Genomic DNA, 22482 nt, shown 5'->3' on the forward strand with positions numbered 1-22482 from the left:
GGAGAGGGACAGGATCAATAGAGAGAATAGAAGTAATGGGGGACAGGATAGAATGGAGGGAAATATAGTAAATCTTATATAAAACGACCATTACGGAAGTCATTTGCAAAACTACACAGATTTGGCCTGTATTGAATTGCTTGCCTTCCAAAGGGAGGGGGTGGGGAGGGAGGGAGGAAAAGAAGTTGGAACTCAAAGTTTTAGGAACAACTGTCGAGTACTGTTCTTGCCACTAGGAAATAAGAAATACAGGTAAAGGGGTATAGAAAGTTATTTGGCCCTACAGGAGAGAGGAGAGGATGGAGACAAGGGCAGAGAGGGATGATAGAGGAGAGAGCAGATTGGTGATGGGGGCAATTGGAATGCTCAGTGTTTTGGGGTGGGGGGAGGGAACAAGGGGGGAGATAATTTGGAATCCAAAATTTTGTGAAAATGAATGTTAAAAGTTAAATAAATAAATTTTAAAAAAAGAAACAATTCTTAGATGTGATTCCTTTATTTCTCTACAAAGAGGACTATCACCAAATTTAAAAACAATTACCAGGTTATGAAGGACAATCTGCAAGCTTTGCAGAACTTCTTAAGATTGGGAATGAATGCTTAAATTGAGCACACGGCTTCCCTTTGATGCAGCTCTTTGCTGCTGCCAAGGCAGAGTGGCCAAATATAAGGCAGTGGTGACTCCATTGTTTCTTGGTCTGGTTCACCTCTCTTGCAGGAGTTGTCCCAACACTGCTCCTCACCTAAAGCAGGTAAAAGTGTTTTCCCAACATCAAACACCAAGGTGAGCATTTACATGGAAATTAATTGTACTAGTAATTTATGGGAATAAAGCAATGAAGCTGTGGCCACAGGACATCTTTATCTAGGAAGAAGAGATAATTTATAAACTGGGGGGATATTGAGAAGTCCACTTATGAGTGGGGTGATGTCAAGTTCCTTTGGATCAACCAAGGGCTTCAAGGTGAAGTTCTGCAGGATAGTGGTCAGGAAGAGAAACACCTCCATCCGAGCCAGGCCCTCTCCAAGACAGAGACGCTTTCCTAAAAGGAACCAAAGAGTCTGCTTGGTGATAGCCATTTAATTAGCTTCTACATCAAGAGAGACTTACACGCATTGATGAAGGAGAAGATGAGAGAAGAGTTATCTTAAGTTGGGTTCTCCCAGATGGTCAGTGGAAGTGGCAGTGTCTTATACTAGAGAGGCCAAACATATCTGGTGGTCCCATTGTCAGATGAGCAGGGAAGGAAATGGGTGCTAATCCAGGGGCCTGACAAGCTCCTGAGATGGGTTTCAAGTGTCATCATCAGAGATGTAACATAAACATGCAAAATTTTCAAGATTTGAATTGAAAATCTGGTGAATGTTGTGACAGAATAAGCAAACGTTAGAAAAAAGCTTTTGAGGGAAAAGGAGTCAGATAGGAGCTAGCTGGGCAAATCCCTTTGTGATCTAGAGAGACAGGTCATGTACGTGGGGAAGGGATGGGAGGGTGGGTTGGGAGCTGCTGGAGTGGTCCTGTGATTTCATGATCCCTTCACAGACACAGGTAAGCAAATCCTCCCTTACTGAGAGCCTTACAAAATTTCTTAGGGACCTGAAAAATCAAGTGACTTTCTCCACAGATGCAGACACAAAGTGACTATATTTCTGAGGCAGAACTTTATGCCAGAGCTGTCTGATGCCAAGGACAGGCTGCTGTTCGCTATGCCTCACATTGCCTCTCTTCTGTGAATATGAGTGTTAAGAATCATTTAAGGTCATTTAAAAACAAAAACCTGACCTTCATGTAGGAATTAAAGTTCCAAAATAGTGGACAGTGTTAGCCTCACGATAACCTTGTGAAGTAGGTACCAAAGAAATTATCATCCACACATTGTAGGTTTGGAAACTCAGGCTCAGATAGATTAAAAGATTGCACATAGCTACATATTTAACATATTTATAAAACTGGATTAAAATCCCAGTTTCACATCCATTTCAAATTCAGCATTCATAAAAATAAATCAAGAAGCTGTAAACTCCTGTACCTACCTTTGAAGGTTATACACCCAACAATATCTTACAATTTTGTTAACGAATGGAAGAAACTAATAATGATGACAATAATTCCCTTTATGTAGCACTCTAATGGTTCCCAAATGCTTTTCCCATAACAACTATAAGATGAAGGTACTACTATCCTTAAGTTACATCTGAGGAAACTGAGGCTGAGGGATTAAGTGATTTGGCCCTTAGTTATATCTTTAGAAGGGTCAGAGTGGAAATTCAAACCATCATCCCCTGAGCCTGCTTTCCACTGACCCATGTTGTATTCAAACTGTCTGGATATTTCAGTGTTTCCAACAATGAGATCAAACACCTTTGGGTTTGGAGTTTGATTACCAATGGCCGAATCATGGTGCAGTCAATGAAACTGACAAGTGGACAGAAGCGCGCATTATTTTTACCCAAAGAGAAAGGTGTAAAGTAGTCACTCTTCCGAAAGTTGCCAGACTTGTCCAAGAAGTTCTCTGGGTCAAACTGGTATGGGTTGGGAAATGCTTTTTTATCACGCAAGACAGAGTGGAGGGAAGGGAATATAATTGTACCCTGGAATCAAAAAATTAGGGTTTTAGCTGGGATATTGTCATGTTCATACATGTATTACAAAATTTCTAACATAAATAGTTCGTGGCATATGCATTTAATGCACATAAATTCTGAGTAACTCTCAACCACTTTTTAAAGAGTAAATGGCTTCAAAAAGACTTTTCATTGAACCGTGCTCTATCTGGTGATATCTCAGTTATTCTTCTAAAAGTGACTTTGATAGAACATTTAGTAGCGGATAGTGTAAATATAGCATTGTTGTATGAGATTCACACAAAATGGAGAAAATTTCTTACATATTTTAGATGCTTTTTGACACTCTGATTTTAGTATTAGGATACTAGTTTATCCCAAGAGTCATGATTTTTAATATAAAATATGTTAACATTCAACTAATATTTTTAAGTTCACTGAATGTTACTTAATGTTTCATATTCTTCAGACATGAAATAGTCATCATTCAATAGATTGTGTTGTCAGTTCCTTTGTGATAAATCTAAAGCTTAGAGAGTTTATTCCTGAGTCACTCTATAGCTCACCTCATTGTTCCCTATCCATGGGAGTTGGTGGCAGGTTTTCTAGTCCCCTTCTCTCCTCCTACCATAGGAAAACCACAAATCTCAGCTCCATTCTCACTGACATGATTTGCTTTAGCTCCACATAGATATATGCAGGTTATGAGAGCTATATTGGAAGCTAGAGACCATCTATATAACCATTCTTCCCATAGATGATGTCAAGGCCCAGAGGAATGATATGACATTCTCGGTTGCAGTGCTACTAGGTGTCAAAGCCAGAAGTAGGGCCCAGATGTCCTTACTCTTAGACAGAGGGGGCAGAAGCAATATAACATAGCGTTTCTTCCATCAGTGAAGAGAATAAAAGGACCTGGCATTTCACCAATACAGGGAATCAGAGCTGGGATTGTTGAGGAAGTGCCCTCTGCCAATCTAGATACCTACTTGACAATATGGATTCTTAGATGTCTGGGCCCCTGAGAGGTAAGGTGCTTGCCCAGTATGTGTTAACATGGCCAGCATGTTAGAAGCAGACCCAGAACATGGCTATCCCTGCCTCTAGAGGCCAGTTCTCTGTTTTCTATGAGACAGGTCCTTCTGTAAGCACCTCTATATGACAGAGTAAACAAGTAGAGCTGATACACTGTGCCCACTGCCAACAGGGTGTTTTTAGGCCTTGTGAAAATCACAATGGAAATAAAGACATCTGACCTTGGGAATCACATAGTTTCTGAAGTGGATGTCCTGGGGTGCTGATCGAGGAAGACTGAAGGGGGCAAGATCAATATATCTCTGTATCTCATGCACAACAGCATCCACATAGGGCATCTTAACTCTGTCCTGCATGGAGGGCCTCCTGCTTGAGCCAACCACTCGGTCAATTTCTTCATGAACCTTGGCTATGTGGAGATGAACGACAATGAATAACTCAGAGGGTTGCAAAGTCTAATGAGTATGTTTATTAATTAATCAGTTAATAGCCTTTATTAAGTGCCAACTGTGTCCCAGGCATTGATTGAAGTGGTGGTAGTACAAAGAAATGAAGAAAATAGTTTATACTCTGATAGTTTGTTCTCAATCTAACGAAGAAGACAAAATGCCAACAACCATGTACTAACAAGATATAGCAGGTCTGAAAAGACTCGAGGCCGTCCTAAGTTTTATTAGGCTTTCCAAGTCATCCAGAGGATTTATATTTGACCATGGAGGTAAAACCAGAGTCACTTGCCTTTACTGAGTTGGGATGCTGTAACCTGTGCTTTAGGAAGAGTAACTTGGTAGCTGATGGGAGGGTGGGCTGGAGTGGGGAGAGGTTTGAGGCAGGGACACCCATGACAGGTTCTTACAATAGCCCAGGAATGAGATGGTGGGCACCTCTTTTGAGGTAGTAGGAATGTGAGAGAAGAGCAGGGCTGAGATGTGAGCAATTTTAGGAATGGGCGTAGCAGGCCCTGAAGTGGTGTTCATAAAAAATAACACCTGTAACAACTACTAACCATCATGTAGTGCTTACACTGTGCTGAACGTTTTCAGTGATTATCTCATTCGATCCTGCCAACAGCCCTGAAGGGTAGGTGCAATTATTATCTCCATTTCACAGATGAGGAAACTGAAGCAAAGAGAGCTTCCGTGACTTGCCCAAGGTTACATAGCTAGTAACTACGCAAGGCCAGATTCAAACTCAGGAGTTCCTGAGAACAGGCTGACACTCTCTTCACTGAGCAAACTATCTGGTGTTAAGTCAAAGGGCAGTAGAATTTAATCTCCCCAGGGAGAGGCACTATACCTCACTGCACCTTAGCATCTCCCCAAGCCTAGAACAACCCTGTATTCTACACACACTGACCTCCTTATTGAGCGATAAGGAGTGTGTATGTGTGAGCTTGTCCTTTCTTGACAAAGAAGACCATGCCATCAGAGAAATGATGACATGACTTGCACTTGACTTTGTTTTGAGTGAGGGAGGGCTGTGCAGGTCACCAGCCTCACTTCTCCTCCAGAGCCATCCGAATCCCGTGACCAGATATTCATCAAGATGACTGGAGATGTCCCAGGATGAGGCAATTGGGGTTAAGTGACTTGCCCAAGGTCACTAGCGAGTGTTAAGTGTCTGAGTTGAGATTTGAACTCAGGTCCTTCCTGACTTTGCACTACTGCTCTATCCACTGCACCCCTTAGCTGCCCTGCAATAAGGAGTGACACTTAATGTAACCCCAAAGTATAGTTTCTAATGCCTTTATTGGCTTGTTTTTATAAAGGCCAACTTCAAAGATATATGTGAATGTTTCTATTTACATGTGTATATACATGGATATATGCTTGGAATGTGTGTAACTATGTATGCATTTGTCAGGGTCTGGGTCTTTTCTCCTAACTTCTATGAAATTCTTTGCAAAGTATCAGCATAGAGGAAATGATCAACACTCAATACAATGAGATTGAATTATTACCTATCCTTCTAAATACTTCTGGGACTGATCTATTGTTCTAGAGTACTATTTTTTAACCTAGGGTACATAAACTTGTTTTAAAGTGGTTTTAAAAAACACTTTGACAATTTTAATTTAATATAGACTTGTTTCCTTTGTAATACATTATGCGTTTGAAAACATTATGGGGAGGAAGAGTCTCTGGCATTCATCAGTTTTCCAAGAGATCCATGACCCCCCAAAATTGAGCACTCCCTGTTTAAGAGCAAGTGTTCCTTAAGCTTTCTTGCCAATAATGACTAACAAAAACTCAACTCTTACATCTCCATACTATTATTTCATAGGAAATTAAACCTTGAAAAGTCCTCAGTAATTAGCTTATTTTATAAATGAGAATAGTGAGGCCAAGAAAAGTTCAGGCTTTATTGCCAAGATAATATAGCTCTTTATTTCCAGAGCAAAGACTCCAGCTGGGATCTCATATGTCTTCGTGTTGATCACCTTGTGCTTTCAGGTGTTTGGGATAATTCTGTTTGACAAACTGTGGTACATGATTATAATGGAATATTATTGTTCTGTAAGAAATGACAAGCAGGGTGATTTCTCAAAAACTTGCAAAGACTGACATTAACTGACAAACAGTAATGTAAGTAGCACCAGGAGGACATGGTACACACTAGCAGCAATATTGTGAATGACTTAGCTATTCTCAACAGTACAATGATCCAAGACAATCCCAAAGTCCTAATGATGAAGGAGACAATCTGGGTCCAGATGGAGAATTGATATTGACTGAATACAGACTTAAGCATACTGTTTTTCACCTTTTCTTTCCATTTTCTCCACTTTATTCTAGTTTTATTGTATAAAATTATTAATAGGGAAATGTTTTAAACAATTGCATATGGATAACCTGTATCTGATTGCTTACCATGTCATGGTGAGGGGGAAATAAGGGAAGGAGGAAGGCAGAGAATCTGTAATGCAAAACTTGAAATAAAAATGTTGAAGACATTTTTGAAAAAGCAGAAAGAAAAACTGGTTTGAGATCCAGTGACTCTAAGGTGTTGCTAACTGACTTTGAGACTCAGTTACTTTCACTTCTGACAGGCCAGCTGAAATCATCATCCGCATCATCTCCATGACTAACAGTAACAATAATGGTGACAGAATTCTTCATTATGAGTTGTATTTAGTTTAACAGTGAGGGAAATAAATATTCTACTATTTGGTTATTAATGAATTATTAATTTAATTTCCATCTTTTTCCTTCATATTTTTCTTAAGGCACCACTCCTGAAAAGGCTGGGCAGTCTCTGAAAGTCATGACTCAGTGATGTGATCACTCCTTAACTGCTCCTTAACTAGTTTGGTCTGGGTACCACCCAAAGGGGACCCTATCTACTGTTTATTCTATAACTAGAACTCAGTTTTTGAGCTAGACTGACTCCCAGGGAGAATGAGCTTTGTCATTAAAGTCTGAGGTGACCTAGTCTACAAAGGAAAGAACAAGTCAGTGAAAACCTGATTGAGATGGCTTCTGTTTTTTTAGTTAAGATTTCTAGCAACTTGAATCCCTTAGGAGTTCAAGAGGGGCATAATCAGTCACATCTGAGGGTCAGCACACTGCCTTCCTCCCTCCCAAAGATTGGGAGGAGGTGACAACTTTTGGGACAGTTAGGTGGTAAAGTGGATAAGAGTGCTGGGCCTGGAGTCTGGAAGACCCCTCTTCCTGAGTTCACATCTGGCTTTTACTAGCTGTGTGACTCTGGGCAAGTCACTTATCCTCAGTTTCCCTTATCTGAAAAATGAGGTGGAAAAAGAAATGGTAAACCAATCCAGTATCACCGCCAAGAACACCTCAAATGGGATCAAGAATAGTTAGGCAGGACTGGGAATAAAATACTCACAACTTATCAACAATAAAGAGATCCCTTAGCCAACCTCCTCACATTTAAAGGTCCACCAAGTGGGATTGCCAGGGGAGGTCACAGTGATGTACTGTCAGATCTATCAGAAAAAGACACACCAAGGTATAAAAGACCCCACTGCTCTCCCTCAGGCTCTTTGGCAGGAATGGAGGCATGCCATTGATCTGTCCTTTATTAATAGATCACATGACCCTGCTAATAAATGATATTATGCTCAGAGAAATGGCCTTATTTTACTTACTGGTGAAATTTCCCCTGAGAAAAGAAGCATGAGTCAAATAGCTGCTCTCTTTAAGATTTTGTACCAGTGGAATACTGCTGCTCACAGGAACCAGTCAGGACCAAGGCCAGGGCTTAATATATTCTCTCTCTTCCACCTTAATGTCTTCTCAGTTGTGTGGGTTAAGTGAATTGTTCCTCTTACCTTGAATCTCTGGGTATTTCATGAGCAGTAAAAGCCCATATCTCACAGTGATGGATGTTGTTTCTGTACCAGCACCAAATAAATTAGATCCAGTGGCAAGCAATTCTTCATAGCTGAATTCTGAGTGTGGATTCATTTTCTCCTGAAGACAACATTATTAGAAGAATTATTCAAAGAAGAAGTAGACATGTGAAGTCCCAAAGATTTCTGATTTGGGGGCCTCTTTGTATGTAATATGACTCAATGAGATTTTTATGAACATGTTTAGATGATGGAGTAAAAAGATATAATGATTTAGCCTACAGAATAACTGATGGCTGTGTGCAGGAAATAGGTTGGATCTATAAGTAGGGAACTTAAAGGAACCATATTCTCTCCTTTTCCCATATTTAAAAGCAATCTTGGAGGACAAAAAAATGGAGGTTGCAGGTTGCGAAAATAAAGACATATTCTCAGTCTATATTCTATTTTGATTCTATCTCAAAGGAAGGCCTCCATTGTCTTAAACCTTTGTCCTATCTTTGGAAGCTAGGTGGTACAGTGGCTAGAGTGCCAGACTGGGAATCAGGAAGACACCTTTTCCTGAGTTCAAATTTGGCCTCAGATATTTACTAACAGTGTGACCCTGGGCATGTGACTTAACCCTCTTCCCCTCAGCTCCCAATCCTTCAAATAAGATGGAGTAGGGAATGGGAAACCACTCCAGTATCTTTGCCAAGAAAAATCCAAATGGGGTCAAGAAGAGTTGGATGTAACTGAAAAGTGACTCACCAACAACTTAGTCTATTTTGATTCTATCTCAAAGGGAGGTTTCCATTGTCTTAGGCTTTGGTCTCACCTAGACATTACAAGAAAATAAGATAAAGTAGACCTATGGTCACATCTTGACATTCTGAGGTTATAGAGACCCCATGTCCTACCATGATAATCTGATGAGATTAACCAGACTAGACATTCTGAGACAATGAAAGTAATATATGTATATATATATATATGTATACCCTCACATATATGTGTATATATACATATGTGTCCTTGCCTATCTACCCTTAATTAGTACCTATAGTTTTTTTCTCAGTGTCAGTCTGCTGATTCTCATTTCTCTTCATTTAATCTGCATAAGACCTAGCCAGCAAACCCTACAAACAGCTGAAAAAACAGTAGGAACAGGATTATATATGTGATCCATCACCACTAAGTAGAGAAGTATGATGAGGTAATTTAACCTCCTTGCTATCTTCACAATGTCAGAGTGAATTGTTGTCATCATCTGGCTTTTGAATAAATGTGTGGAAGATTATGTCCTACCCTTACCCCCTTAAGTTCCCCCTCTACCAGACCAGCAGATGAATGAGTGATTCCCAAAGCAATGACACAGATTGAGGGGACCTTTTCCCCTTGTAAATGAGGGGAGGACTCAGTAAGAGCTACAAGGATGAGAAGAAGCAATGGTGCTTTCCTTGAAGGATATGAGACTCTCTCTCATTTCCAAACTCCCTTTTCTCCGGTATCAAGAGGCACAGGTTCAGCCTGGGGAAGGGACCCGAAGAATCATTTTGATGGCAAGTTACGTGACCTAACTTAACAGCAAGTATCAGACAGGATTTCTGAAGTCTTGCTTTGGACTTTGCTCAGTGTCTTTTCTCTCTGACTGAGGACAAAACAGTTGCCTCTAGAACTGTCTCTGCCCTTTCTTTCCCCTCCAGGGGTCCAGAATAGGTTCGTCTTTGCCTCACACCTTCCCAGGTGTCCACAAAAGAACAGAGCCCTGACTTTATTTGTTGCCCTGGTTATGCTCCAATCTGAAGTTGGGCTCAGTAAAGGAAGCCTGACTCTTCTCTCTAGAAGTTCAGAAGTTCTCAGGACCTCATGTCTGGGTAGGTCCCACTGGGACCAGGACAGGTATTGACTGTGATCTAGTCTACTTTATGATATGACAGGTGGATCAATTCTCTCGGAGGAGAGCACAAAAAAATTTAAATTGCTAAATCCAAAGTCTTTTCTCACTCCTTGTTGAACTTAAGCAAAAAAAATGCTTTATCTATACAATCTCATTCGTCTTTCATAATCACTCCAGGAATTAGATATGATCTCCATTTTATAATGAAAGGAACTGAGGCTCAGAGACGTTAGTTGACTTGCCCAGGGTTACGTAGGAAGCACATGTGTGTGTGTCTATGTATTTATGTACATGTGTGTATTTATGTAGACATTTATATGTGTCTATTTCTATAGGTATATATCTATTCATATCTATATGTATAGGTATATCTATATATAAATATATATATAGTTATGTATGAGGTAGAATTTGAAATCGTCTTCCTAGCTCCAACTCTAACACTCTACTACAATACCTGGATGACTTGTGCTATGGAATGAGCTGATCCAATCATACCCTCTCCTTGGCCCATCCTAATTTATCTAGCAGATTGTCTTGTGGCTCTAGGGACTCACTCTCTTACCCTGATGGTCTGTTCCAAGAGCCTGTCCCCTTCCCTTAAAGGACCCCAGTGAATAGCATGGTTTTACAACTTTAGTTTAATGTACGGGAAAAATTATTCGCCCACCAGGATTACCATTTTCAACTCTAGACAAACATAGGCCCCTTACTTCTACTCTACCTGTTGCATTTTGATGAGGTAACAGTCAATATAATCCCGAGGGTTGTTTGGATCCAGGGATGCTTCATGTGTCTTTACCTGATCCATTATAAAACTCTTCAAATGGAGAGCATTATTATAGACAGTCCTATGACTTCCAGGAAGATGCTTTATGAGTGAAGGGTAAATATTGTAGAGCTAAAAAGACAGAAAACCCCAACCCATATCCCCCTAAAAGAATTAATAAAGAGAAAACAATGTTTACCATTAGTTGCTTCCTGTTCTGGCAGAAATTTCTTTATTTCAGGCTAGAGGTGAGGATCTACCTTATACCTGTCTGAAGCCAAGCACCTGAATATGTATCCTCAGTCACCATCTAAGAAAATGACCCTTGTGGACATTCTGAAGATGTCTTACAGGAATACCCCATGCCAAGTGAGGGAGATTAGTCAGCATTCCCTAGTGAGAATTGGTGGATGGACCAACTGATCTCTTAGAACTTTGAGATGCAGGGATCCTGTGACTCTCTCCTCAACTACACACCTTGATCCAACTTCAAGGTGTTGGGGTTTTGAGATTTCCTCCATCTGGAATGGTGCTATATTCATAGGATGATAGAAATAGGTCTGGAAGGGACTCTAGAGGTCATTGGAAACCGAGGGCATGTGACTGACCCCAAGTTTAGTTCTCTTTATATAGAACCCTAGTGAGATCTGCGTATTAAATGGGAGGAAACAGAGAACACTCTCCCATGGAGTGAAGTAAGCTCATTTACGGTCTCCACTCTTAGGCACTCTCTCTTCTTCTCCATAATGGCATGGCCTATTAGAGATTTGGCTGTGGCTGCACTTCTCAGAGAGCTTTTATCTCCCCTAGCCCACAATTCAAACAGGAATCCAGTGATTAGTTACATCAACACAAGTCAACCCTGAACTTACCTGGACCCATGGTGAGTTTAGAAGCCTAAAATTTTCATTTAATATTTCCATCAGATGCAGAAATTTCTGATCATCATACTTGAAGCGTTGGTTAAAGAGAATAGAACAGATCACATTGCAAGGAGCACAGCTGATGATGAAGGTGGGGTTGAACGCCTGAGCTAAAGTTGGAGAAGCCACCAAAGGAAAAATACCATTAATGCCATGGTTTCCAGTCATCCAGCATTAAGAGGGCAGGGATCCAACTTCTCTCCACCTCAGGCTTGAATACTGAATGCAGATTTCTTAAGATTGGCCAAAAAGAGGGGTCGAGAAACCTCTGGCCCTCTAGGTCCTCAAGTGCAGCCTTTTGACTGAATCCAAACTTCACAAAAGAAATCCCCTTAAGAAAAGGATTTGTTCTGTAAAACTTGCACTCAGTCAAAAGTTCACACCTGAGGACCTAGAAGGTTACACATGTGACCTTGGGGCCACAGATTCCCCACCCCTGACCTAATATTTTCTCCTGGAGAGTTTCCTTTAATCCTAATTCTGAAATTAGTGTTAAATTATAATTGGTATTCCTGATATACAACATTCCATTACATATATCTCCAACCTCATTGGGCCTGTGTACAGGCTACCCTCTAGGTATGGAATTTCCTTCCTCTTTTCCTCTGTCTCTTGTAATCTCAAACTCCCTTCAAGAGTCATATTTGGTGGCACCTTCTACACAAACGATTTTCAAATTGTAACCAGCTATCAACATCTCACTCTCATCCTGTAATTACCTTGTATTACCTTTTTACATACACATATAAAGAATCAAATAAATAGATGTGTGTGTATAAAACATAAGTAGTTCCTTACGTGTACTATTTATTTAATTTTCTATATGTCCTACTTTCCCAGTATATGGTAAGCTCTTTGAAGTTAGGGTTGTCCTGAGTTGGGCTGCTGGGCCATCAACATCTATCTTGCATTGTCTTGCACTTCTTCATTATAAAATGCTTGTTGAAGAGAATCATTTCAGGGATTACTCATGCCAGTCAGTGGGGTCAGGCAGACAATGAGATCTTCCCACCTCAGAGAAGCTTTGAAAATGAGGCTGGTGGAGTGGGCAGGCACCATACTCCCAGGAGATAAACAGTCCAAACTAACCCTTTGGCTTTTGGAGCTCCTCCACCAGATGCTGGGCTTCCTCCTGGACTCTCTCCTCAATAGTTCTCTTCCCCATCCCAAAGTTCCTCAAGGTCATGAGTGAGAAACGTCGAATCTGCTTCCACTTTTCACCATTGCTTGACAGGACACCTGGGGAAAAAATCAGCAGAGAAGGCAGGATGAGAAGCTTGAGGGAGGGCAAAATCCAGGTGTTTGGAGAGTTTTTGTGGATGGGAGAGAGTGGGAGGATAGGACAAGTGGAAGGGAATCTGTGATAGGTAGGTGATTGTCTCCTGGTGCAGCAAGATAGTGTAGCAGGTAAAAATGCTAGAATGGAGGTAGGTAGACCTGAATTCAAATCCTGCCTCAGATACTTCCTAGCTGTATGACTTTGGGCAAATCATTTAACCTCTCAAACCCTTAGGGTCCTCATTCACAAAGGAAGGGCAATAACACTCATATAGCTACTCCTCAGTGCTGTGGAAGGACTCAAATGCAATAACGTACACAGAATTCTTTGAAGTGCTGTGTAAATATCAGTTGTTTTCCCTACTGTCGTTTATGATGATGATGATGATGGCAGTCAGGACAATGGATGTAGGGACAAAACTTTCCACTGGGTGATCTCATGGTTAGCCTGGAATCAGAGCACCAACAGAATTCTGTTACTAAAATGCCTGCTGGGATCTGTGTCCATGTGGGTCATGGACTTTAAGAGGCCATGCAATGTCATGAAAAGAGAGCTAAATGCAGAACAAGAAACAAATGAGGTTTCAATCATGTCTTTGCCTCTTACTAGACGTACAACAATAGGCTAATGTCTGTGATCTTCCTTATTGGCTGGCAAACTAGGAATTGGGGCAGTTTAGTGGAGTCACATCTACCCTTCCCCCATTGGAGAAGCTTTCACCATTGACCCCTGTCCTTCAGGTCAGCCGTTCCCATGAATCTGGAGGACAAAGGCCCAAGAGTAGAGATGCTATAGATGGAAATGATGTGAGATGTGGGCTGTCAGGAACATTTGAAGGGTGGCATCTCAATAAGAAGAGGAAAGGACAAAGGGGTTTCTCGCCACAGATGTCCTGACCTTCAGTATACTATTCCATTCTACTAGTGACTAAAAAAAAAACTACAGTAAAATGTAATTTATCTCCATAATGACTAGCAGCCTTAAACCAGAGATGCTGCCATCAGTGAAAGTGAGTGGATAACTTGAGTCCCCAAGAGCAGGAATAGCTCCTGAATATTCAGGATGTGAAAGAAAAAGTCCTGAGGACTTTTGCCAAATTCAACATTTGGGATGACTCCTTTCCCTGGTGGTACAAGTGAGTCTACGCATTTGAACTACGTCTGGAAAGCAAGAATTGGAGGATATGCCTACAGACTGACTGTAAGTAGAGTGATTCTGGAGGAAGCTTTGAGTGTAGGGTAATTGTTTGTTGGTTTGTTTGTTTTCTAAACATATTTTGAATCTTATCATTCTGAATCTTTGGTCATTTCTAAAGACTGTAGAGTTTATCCATACTTGGGATAAGCCCCATTATGCCATGTCCACATGATTGAGAATCATTAAATGCAGCAAACCAAGGAACATGGCAGAATTTTCTTCTTGGGTAAGATCTGGAACCACCAATATTAATTGGCCAAATAGACTCTGACAACATTTCTCCCAGACTCCACTGATGTAGGTAAGCCACTGCCACCCATTTATATTGCCTGCTGTCCAGTGTCTCATGAGCCAGTGTCCCTTCTTCAATCTTTGCTCTTTATGCCCTTTGAGCATCAAAGAGAAAGGGATTGTGGGATTGAGTAGCTTCAGAGGAGTATAGTAACCTGAATACTAGAGGAAATTCAAGTGTCATATGACAGAGGAAGAACTAGAGTTAATTTGGGTGTAGGAGAGTGGAAATTGTGAATTTTTATGGGATAAAATTGCATCCTTATATTTGAAAGAAACTGTAGGAAAGTCACTGAAAAGAGAAGGATCAATCCCATCCATGTAGGTGCAAACAGCATGGATAAGAAACTCAGAACCTATCCCTGCCCAGTAAGATCTCAGTGTACCTTCTGCTGGCTAGAACAGGTACTGCACTCCAACTGTCAATTGACCTCAGGGCCAGTGGAATGGACCTTCAAATTTCTTTAGAATAAAGTGCTGAGGTGGAATGTCAACTCAGAACCTCTGATGACTGACCCATTGAAGAAACGATATCTTACTGCAATACACTGATCACCAAAGGTTCTGAGGTCAGGTTACACCTAAATTCTTCTCCCAGAACCCAGAGCAAGTGTTCTTGAAATTCAGATATCTATAATCCTTCTCACTATAAAATGAACATAGATGGAGGCTAGAGGGAGAGAGATAAGCATTTCCCTCTCTCCTGAGTGGAGCACAGAACTTTTGGGCTGCTTCCTTGTATCTTACCCTGCTCCATTGTTCTTTTTGTGTGTGCGTGTGTATATATCACGTTACAAAGAATTTGAAGAATTGATGGCCTGCTCACACATGTGACTGTACACAATTGACGTAGCTCTCTAATTTCTCATGATTCCTCTCACCATTTCTGACCACTTGTTCCTACATATAAAACACATTGCATTATCCAGTTCTACATACTTGTCCATGGGATTTTGATTGCTCTGCATCAGATCTACAAATAAATGGGGCAGCTAGGTGGTCCTGTGGAGAGAATGCCAGGGCTGGAGTCAGGAAGACCTGAGTTCATAATAGGCCTCAAACACTTACTAGCTGTGTGTCTGTGGGCAACTCACTTAACCCTGTTTGCCTCAGTTTCCCCATCTGTAAAATGAGCTAGAAAAGGACATGGCAAACTGCTCCAGTATCTTTGCTAGGAAACCCCCAAAGTGGTCATGAAGAGTCAGACACAAATGAAAATAACAGAACAACAATCTTGCTATCATCCTTATATGAGTTAGCAGATCACATCCTGTGCATCTCTGTCCAGTTGTGCAATTATTCCTTCATTTCTATTAAAATTATTTCATACTTGTATTTCTATAATTCCTGTAGTTGTCTTGGTGGGTTAGCCCGAAAAATGTGGTACATTCTGTCATTATTAAAAATGATGTTTCATTTTGGGGGGTAGATATGTCTTCTATTTTGTTGTTTTGCCAAAATCACTTCTTGCCTCAGCTAGTTAGATCAGTACATGACAGGCTTTAGTTGGAGACAGGAAGGTCTGAGTTAATGTTCTGCCCCTGATATTTATTTGTTCTGTGGTCCTGGGCAAGTCACTTAGCCCCTATCTGACTCAGTTCCCTTATCTGTAAAATAGGGATAATAATAGCATCCAATTCACAAGGTTGTTGGCAAGGTTAAATGAGATAATATTTTTAAAGCACTTTGCTACTCATCTTCAAGCTCTATGAATCCTAACTATTATTATTATATTTTTGAATCACTGAAGTTTTCTAAATATGCCACAATATGGTAGCTCTGGCAATGCATGAGTCAACCTCGTAATCAAACTGTACATGCCTGGAAAGTACACCACCAAGGGTCATTACAACTAGTAAGTGTCTGAGGCCAGATCTGAACTCTGGAAGATGAGTTTTGGCAGATCAAGGACTGGCACTCTATCTCTTGCGCCACCTAGGAGCCCATTCTATATTCATTGCTCTTCTTTTCATTACTTGTTGCTTAGTTACTTTTATTGACCGCTTTGCTTCATCTAGGATTTTTAAACTAGAAGAATTATCCCCATACGACAAATAGCCAAAGGTTATGAACAGGCCCCTTTCAGAAGAAAAAATTAAAGTTATTAACAAGCATATTGGGAAAATGTTCCAAGTGAACACTTACAGGAAAAATGGAAATGAAATCATTTCTAATGTTCTACCTACATTGATTATTTTAGCAAAAAAGAGAAAAAGAAGGAATTTGAAAACTGTTGCAGTATCTGTTTGGAGCTTGCTTACACACTGTTGTTGGAACTGTGAAGCAGTTCATTCATTCTGAAAAGGAGTTTGGAATAATACTCTCGGAGTTACCAAACTGTATATATTCATTGACTCAGAGGAATTCCTACTGAGCTTTGAACATGAATGTGCATAACCAAAGAAAGAGAGGATGGACATTAATACTTTTAAATTAGCAACTAATTTTAGTAGAGTAAATAAATTGAAAAAAATCTTGTGTCCTTTAATTGGAGAATGGATAAAGTGCAAGCAAGATAATATAAGGGAATGTTATTGTGCGATAAAAATGATGGAAAAGATGGATTCAGAGAAACCTGAGATTTGTATTATCTGATACAGAGTAAAGTGAATACAAACAGAACAATTCATATATTGACTACAACATTGTAAGGGACAGCACTTTTGAAGACAAGAAATCTGATGACTGAAATGATCAATCACAACTCCGTAAGTATGGATTCTGCCACTTGGCAGAGAAGTGAAGAACTGTAGGTAAGGAGTGAGATACACACCCTCAGACATGATCAATACTACATACATTTGTTTTTCTTGACTCGCTGTTTCACACAAGAAAGGGATTTTAATGGTTGGGGAGGGGTGTGGGGGACAGTGAGAATAGTGAACATGATGGAAGAGGAAGAGGGAGGAGGAAAAGAAGAAGAAGAAGGAGAAGGAGGAGAAAAGAGAGGTAATTTTAGGTAAACTTTAAGGGCTGAAACCTACCATTTCCTTTGGAGATGGTCTTAAGTATTTCTGGGGCTTCTCTGTGTACAAACTCATCTCCCTGGTCAATCAGAGCTTCTTTTACTGCTTCATATCCATGCAACATAATGACTCTCTGTGGCCCCATGTATATAGTGTACACAGGGCCATACTTTTCAGCCACCTGAAAAGAGATCCAAAAGTAATTTTTCAGTCACAATTAAGTCCCTGAATACTTACCATGGATAGATATTCTCAAAGTTTTTATTAAAACTCATCACTGCCACCTGTTTAGGAAGACGCTCCTCTCTAGATATGGAATGGCAGCCAACTGATAGGCAGAAATGAGCCAGTACATTATTCTCAGAGTATCCTGTAATATCAAGCTGTCTTAGTAGCCACTGTCAATACTTGCCTGACTTAAGGGGAGCCAGGTTCCAATATTGGTAACTTTTCTTTCCAAACTTTTTCTTTTTTTTCCTTTTCCTCCTTCTCCTCTTAACTTTTCCAACTCCTCCTTCTCATTTTTATTACCTCTCAGATATGCCTAGGTATCCTTGCTAGAATTTGCAAAAAAAAGCTCTGTAATGAGAATATGACTCCTTCCTGCCGCTGGGATTCAATAGTAACCAATGGGATTCAAGCTCTGCTCTTGTATACACCGGGGAGGAGCTGACTGACTTCTCATTTTATTTTTTAAGTTCAGTCGACTCATTAATTCATATAATTATATTTAGAGGTGCCTTTCATTTTGACATTGCCGTCAGTTCCAAGTATACCAGTTTCACGCACCCAGTGTGTCATCCTTTGTAACAAAGCAAATCCACCCAACGCATGGAGCATGGCTGACAGTACTTCTTTTGAGCCTCTGCCCCCACACTCTTCCAAGGAAAGGAGTGAGATATGTTTCCCTCATCTCTTTTCAGGGCCTAGGTTAGTCCTTATAATTACATAGCACTGAGGTTCACTTTAGTGGCCTTTTATTCCATTAGTAGATGTGTTCCTATCATTTTTCAGGTCCTGTTATTTCATTCTTTATCAGTTTCTACAAATCTTCCTGCATTCCCTTCAATTCCTTATGTCTGTCCTTTCTTATGGGACAAAAAAATCCTAATAAATTCACAATTTCTTGAGGAATCAACCAGCTGCTGGCCACTGGCTTTGTTTTCAGGTTTATGCTACCATGAAAAAAATGGTACAACAAATACTTCGGCACATGTAGGTCCTTCCTTTCAGACTTTGACCTCTTTGGGGTTTATCTCCAGCAGCAAAGTTTTGAGAAAAAGATTAGGAACATTGGTATGCTGATTAATTTCAGAAGAGTAACTCTGCTCAGGAAAGCTGTGAAAATATTAAGAAACCTTTTTCGGTGTTGCTAGTTTGGATCTTTTTTTGGAAATAGGGAGATTTTGAAAACACTCCCCTTACTATCAATCCATCAAGAAGTATCCATAAAGCACCTCCTGCGTGCAAGACACTGTGGGAGTGACTGAGGAACCAAAGACAAAATAAGAGAGTATTTGCCTTCCAGGACCTCATGCTGCCATGCTGTTTTGACCATAAAGTTGTCCTTATGCCAACCTGAGCCACTGGACTGAGTTTCATTGCATGTACTAGGAGGGCAGCCATCTCTCCCCTGTCCCAGAAAACTTATGGGAATCCTGGCTCTGTAGAATCCTGACAATAGAAAGAACTCTCTTACCCTGGTGATCTCGTTACTTCATTAATCTTGGCCTCAACTTCCTTATCTGGAAAGAGAGAAATGGACTAAATGTCCATTGCAGCTCTTAATGTTTGACCTACTTCTCACTAGAATATTCCCCATACTCTGTCCTTACGTGCCACAAAGGTAAGTTCCAGCCTCCCAGTTGTTTTCCATCCATTATATTCCTTCTCTGTATAGTTGGTCTCCTGTGCCTGGAATTGTCTCTGCCATCACCTCTGCCTCTCACAACCTTTTTGTTCCTTCAGGGGTTAGCTGAAACAACCTTCTAAGGACACGTGCTGTAGGACAGCAGAAAACCCTGGCTTTGAATATGCCTCTTGCTATCTTTGTAACCATGGGAAATTCATTTAACCTTTGGAGGCCTCAGCTTCTGTATCTGTAAAATAAGAATATTTGACTCCATGGGCTCTTAGGTCACTTCTGGCTCTAAGTGTTTGGTCCAATGATCAAGAACCTTTCTTCACTCTTCTAATTACTAGAATTCACTCTCCACCCAACTGATTTTGTCTTTACTTTGTATACAACTTGTAGTTCATTTTCTATACAGTGTTCTCTTAGTAAAATGTATGGTCTTTGAGGACAGGAGCTCTGATTTTTATCTGTGTATTCCCCATGTCCAGAGCAGTACATGGCGTGTAGAAAGCATTTCAATCCCTCCTGAAATGGAATTGAGTTAAAATAATAGCATTTGAGAGCATTAACATGATGTCTGATCCTCATGGGAGTTACCCAGGGATAGCCCACCTGATACCATTGAACCGTTGAACTTACCTTGTCTAAAAATGTGATGATGTTCTTGGAACCCATCTGTAGAATGTTCCCAAGGAGGGGAAGAGGAGTTGGGCCAGGAGGGAGCCTTGCTTTATGTCCTTTGCTCCATGCTAACTGGAAGAACAAGAAAAAGACAAGAGCCACCAGGGCAAGAGTGGTGAGGCCCCCCAGATCCATGGTGGCCAGAGAACCTAATGCAATGCCCAAAGTGCAAAGTGGCACTGACTGGTGATAAAGAAGCGGTGGGACTGATCAGCGAATGGCAAGTCTGGTGTCCTAAAAGAAGTTGGAGTTTGGGTTTTGAGTGACTTTTGATTGCATCAGTGGGCAAAGATCGCATTAAATATTATTTCTCCTGTTAGCTCCTTTCTTACTAATGTGGTTAATCTTTATTGAATCAAAATCATTGGCCTCAGAGCAGGCCTGTGTCTGTTCCCTCTTTATTTGTTATCTTTGAGTTTCATTTCCTTCTCTACCCTGTTGGTTAATGACCGTAGTAGTGTAAAGTTCACAGGATGCTTTCTGTGAGTTTAGGTGTGTGGTAAGGTGGGGGACAGATTTGCCATTTCCCAAGAGAAGAGTAGCAAATTGAAGGTTTATTTTTTTTTCCAGTTTTGGAGAATAACTATTTGACTCTTAGGGATGATGACAAAGACAGTCCAGTGTAACCATTTGTTCTTTGGAATCTCAGCTGCTTGTTTCTTTACACAATGCTGCCAGTACAATATTCACTGGTCACTGAACAGCTCTTATAGTTGGAGGGCCACACTTGCCTCTTAGAGTGTTGTTGGGAGGTAACTTGATTTCTGACAAAAGAGGGGAGGTGAAATTGTCTATCCCTAACCTATGGGAGAAGTGAGGATGTCCCTGAGAAGAGACCTCTGCTGAGGTAAATATTTGGTATTCCTTTGATGTACCTTTAAGGGAGGAGGAAGTCCTAGAAAAATGGTACAGGGAGATTCTCAGCATCAACCCTGAGTCTGGGACAGAATGTACCCAAAAGAACAATGATGCACCTTACTACTGTGGCCTGAACCCAAGGTATGGTGACTTTACTGAATAACCTTGTCTTGCCTGAAGACCTAATGTTTCCTTGTGGTGTTCCTTTTCATCATCACCATTTTGACTAGAAGATGTACTATGACCTGAAAAGACCCAAATGGGCCAGATGCTTAAGATCCAAGACTCAGTTCAAAGAGTTTGGAAGGAAAGTTTGGGTTTTCAGGTCCTTTCCTTCCACAATTGGTTTCTCCTTCAGGGAATGATTACCCTACTTACTGTCCTTTGTGTTGTATTTTTGTTTTCTTCTGTTTTTGCTGTTTCTTTTTTTTTTCTTCCCATGCTGCCTATGTCAGGTTTCTTGCAGTTCTAAGATTGGGGTCATCTATCTAGTAATAGCTGTAAAGTCATTTAAGTAAGAGATAGCCCTTTCAAAGATTCTAGGACATCATTACCAAGGGATGTAGCATGGTAAGAGGATATATTCAGTCTCCATCACAGGCAGGCCAGACTAGATTTTGCTTAAAAGGTATTTAAACTGTCATTGGAATTTAAGTGGTTTAGAAGTTTATAGAGCAGCTGGGTGGAGCAATGGATAGACTGGTGGAGTTGGGAAAGCTCATCTTCTTTAGTTTTTATCTGGCTTCAGACACTCACTAGTTGTGCAATTCTGGGCAAATCATGTCACCCTAGTTGTCTCAATTTCCTCTTCTATAAAATGAGCTGAAGAAGGAAATGGCAAATCGCTCCAATATCTTTGCCACAAAAATCCCACATAGGGTCAGGAAGAGTCTGACATGGCTGAAAACCAACTGAAACAATAGCAAACTAGGTTAAAGTTCAGACTGTTGACAGAGCCTTCTGGACACCTGAGTGCAAACCAGTCAAGACACAGTGGGACTGTGAGCTAAGGAAACCTCATTTTCTTAACTGTTATATGGATCATAAGTGTCTTATTTCATTTGAATTCTGAATGAAAGGTAATGTAATAGCCTGATCAGGTCTGACCTGTAACCCTTTCCTATTGAACCTGTTTTGTGGAACCCAGAACCCAGGAGGAATTGGATTCCTAAACAGTGGGTATGTGTGCACTTCACTGTACCTTTGAAAGTATAGTCTTCCCTGTGACACCCTTCCTGAGTTCAAAATAAATTTCAGTCCCTTCATATTGTCCCTTGTTATGCACATACTTTAGACCATATGTATAGATGTGAAGAATAAATCAGTTTCAGTGAAGAACTCGCGGCAAAGTAGATGTCCATCCACTGGGGACTGGCTACACAAGTGGTGGTGTTAATCTACTGTTATGGCACAAAAAGCATGATGCACAGGAACAATTGAAACAACAGTGAGAAGACTTATATGAAATTACAAAGAGAAATAAGATAGTTGCATATATGATGACCATGATAATTTAAAGGATAATAATAATCAGAAAGAAACTAAATACTGTACTTATACTGGCCATGCTGGCCAACACCTCTGAAGGCCTTCCTAGACGTTAAATGATAAATATTCAGAGCTTGAATGAGGAACTTATGAGAGAGGACTACCAATCATCTAAAATTCACCTATTCTTTCATATTTCATACCTTCCCCTAGTGTCCTTTCCCAAAGTGTCACAGCAGAACTGGAAATAAACTTTACCAGTTGCACAGGTCTTGGAGTTATTTTGGACAAGATGATCTATCAGGTCCCTTCCTACTCATTTTATTATGCCCCCACTTTTGAATGAAGTATGTATGTACTTATAGCAAGACTGAAAATCAG

The 22482-nt window shown here is 40.5% G+C and overlaps 1 protein-coding gene across 3 annotated transcripts; it reads right to left on the reverse strand.

The window, feature by feature from the left end:
- Positions 1-477: 477 nt before the first annotated feature.
- Positions 478-20027, reverse strand: LOC140516223 (cytochrome P450 2C44-like). 3 transcript variants are annotated; one of them, XM_072627265.1, is made up of 9 exons: positions 19714-20026; positions 17238-17400; positions 12576-12725; positions 11436-11596; positions 10519-10614; positions 7895-8036; positions 3822-4009; positions 2451-2592; positions 478-1043 (listed from the first exon to the last, which is right to left on the reverse strand). In XM_072627265.1, exons 1-9 carry the CDS (start codon positions 19888-19890, stop codon positions 862-864), a joined length of 1401 nt encoding a protein of 466 aa, XP_072483366.1. In that variant the 5' UTR covers positions 19891-20026; the 3' UTR covers positions 478-861. The 3 variants fall into 3 exon arrangements, with proteins under 3 accessions (XP_072483366.1, XP_072483360.1, XP_072483375.1); XM_072627259.1 differs by having other exon boundaries at positions 10519-10695; positions 19714-20025; XM_072627274.1 differs by lacking the exon at positions 10519-10614 and having other exon boundaries at positions 19714-20027.
- Between the last annotated feature and the right edge of the window lie 2455 nt (positions 20028-22482).

Source organism: Notamacropus eugenii, chromosome 1 (assembly GCF_028372415.1).
Source record: "Notamacropus eugenii isolate mMacEug1 chromosome 1, mMacEug1.pri_v2, whole genome shotgun sequence".
Taxonomy (NCBI): domain Eukaryota; kingdom Metazoa; phylum Chordata; class Mammalia; order Diprotodontia; family Macropodidae; genus Notamacropus; species Notamacropus eugenii.

What these genes read in the sequence shown, in the direction of transcription:
- LOC140516223 (XM_072627259.1), bottom strand. Translation starts at nt 19,890, where the DNA reads ATGGATCTGGGGGGCCTCACCACTCTTGCCCTGGTGGCTCTTGTCTTT. An exon ending in TCATCACATTTTTAGACAAG is followed by an intron (nt 17,401 to 19,713) that starts GTAAGTTCAACG and finishes ATCTCTTTTCAG; the next exon opens with GTGGCTGAAAAGTATGGCCC. An exon ending in GAAACTATGTGATTCCCAAG is followed by an intron (nt 2,593 to 3,821) that starts GTCAGATGTCTT and finishes TTTTGATTCCAG; the next exon opens with GGTACAATTATATTCCCTTC.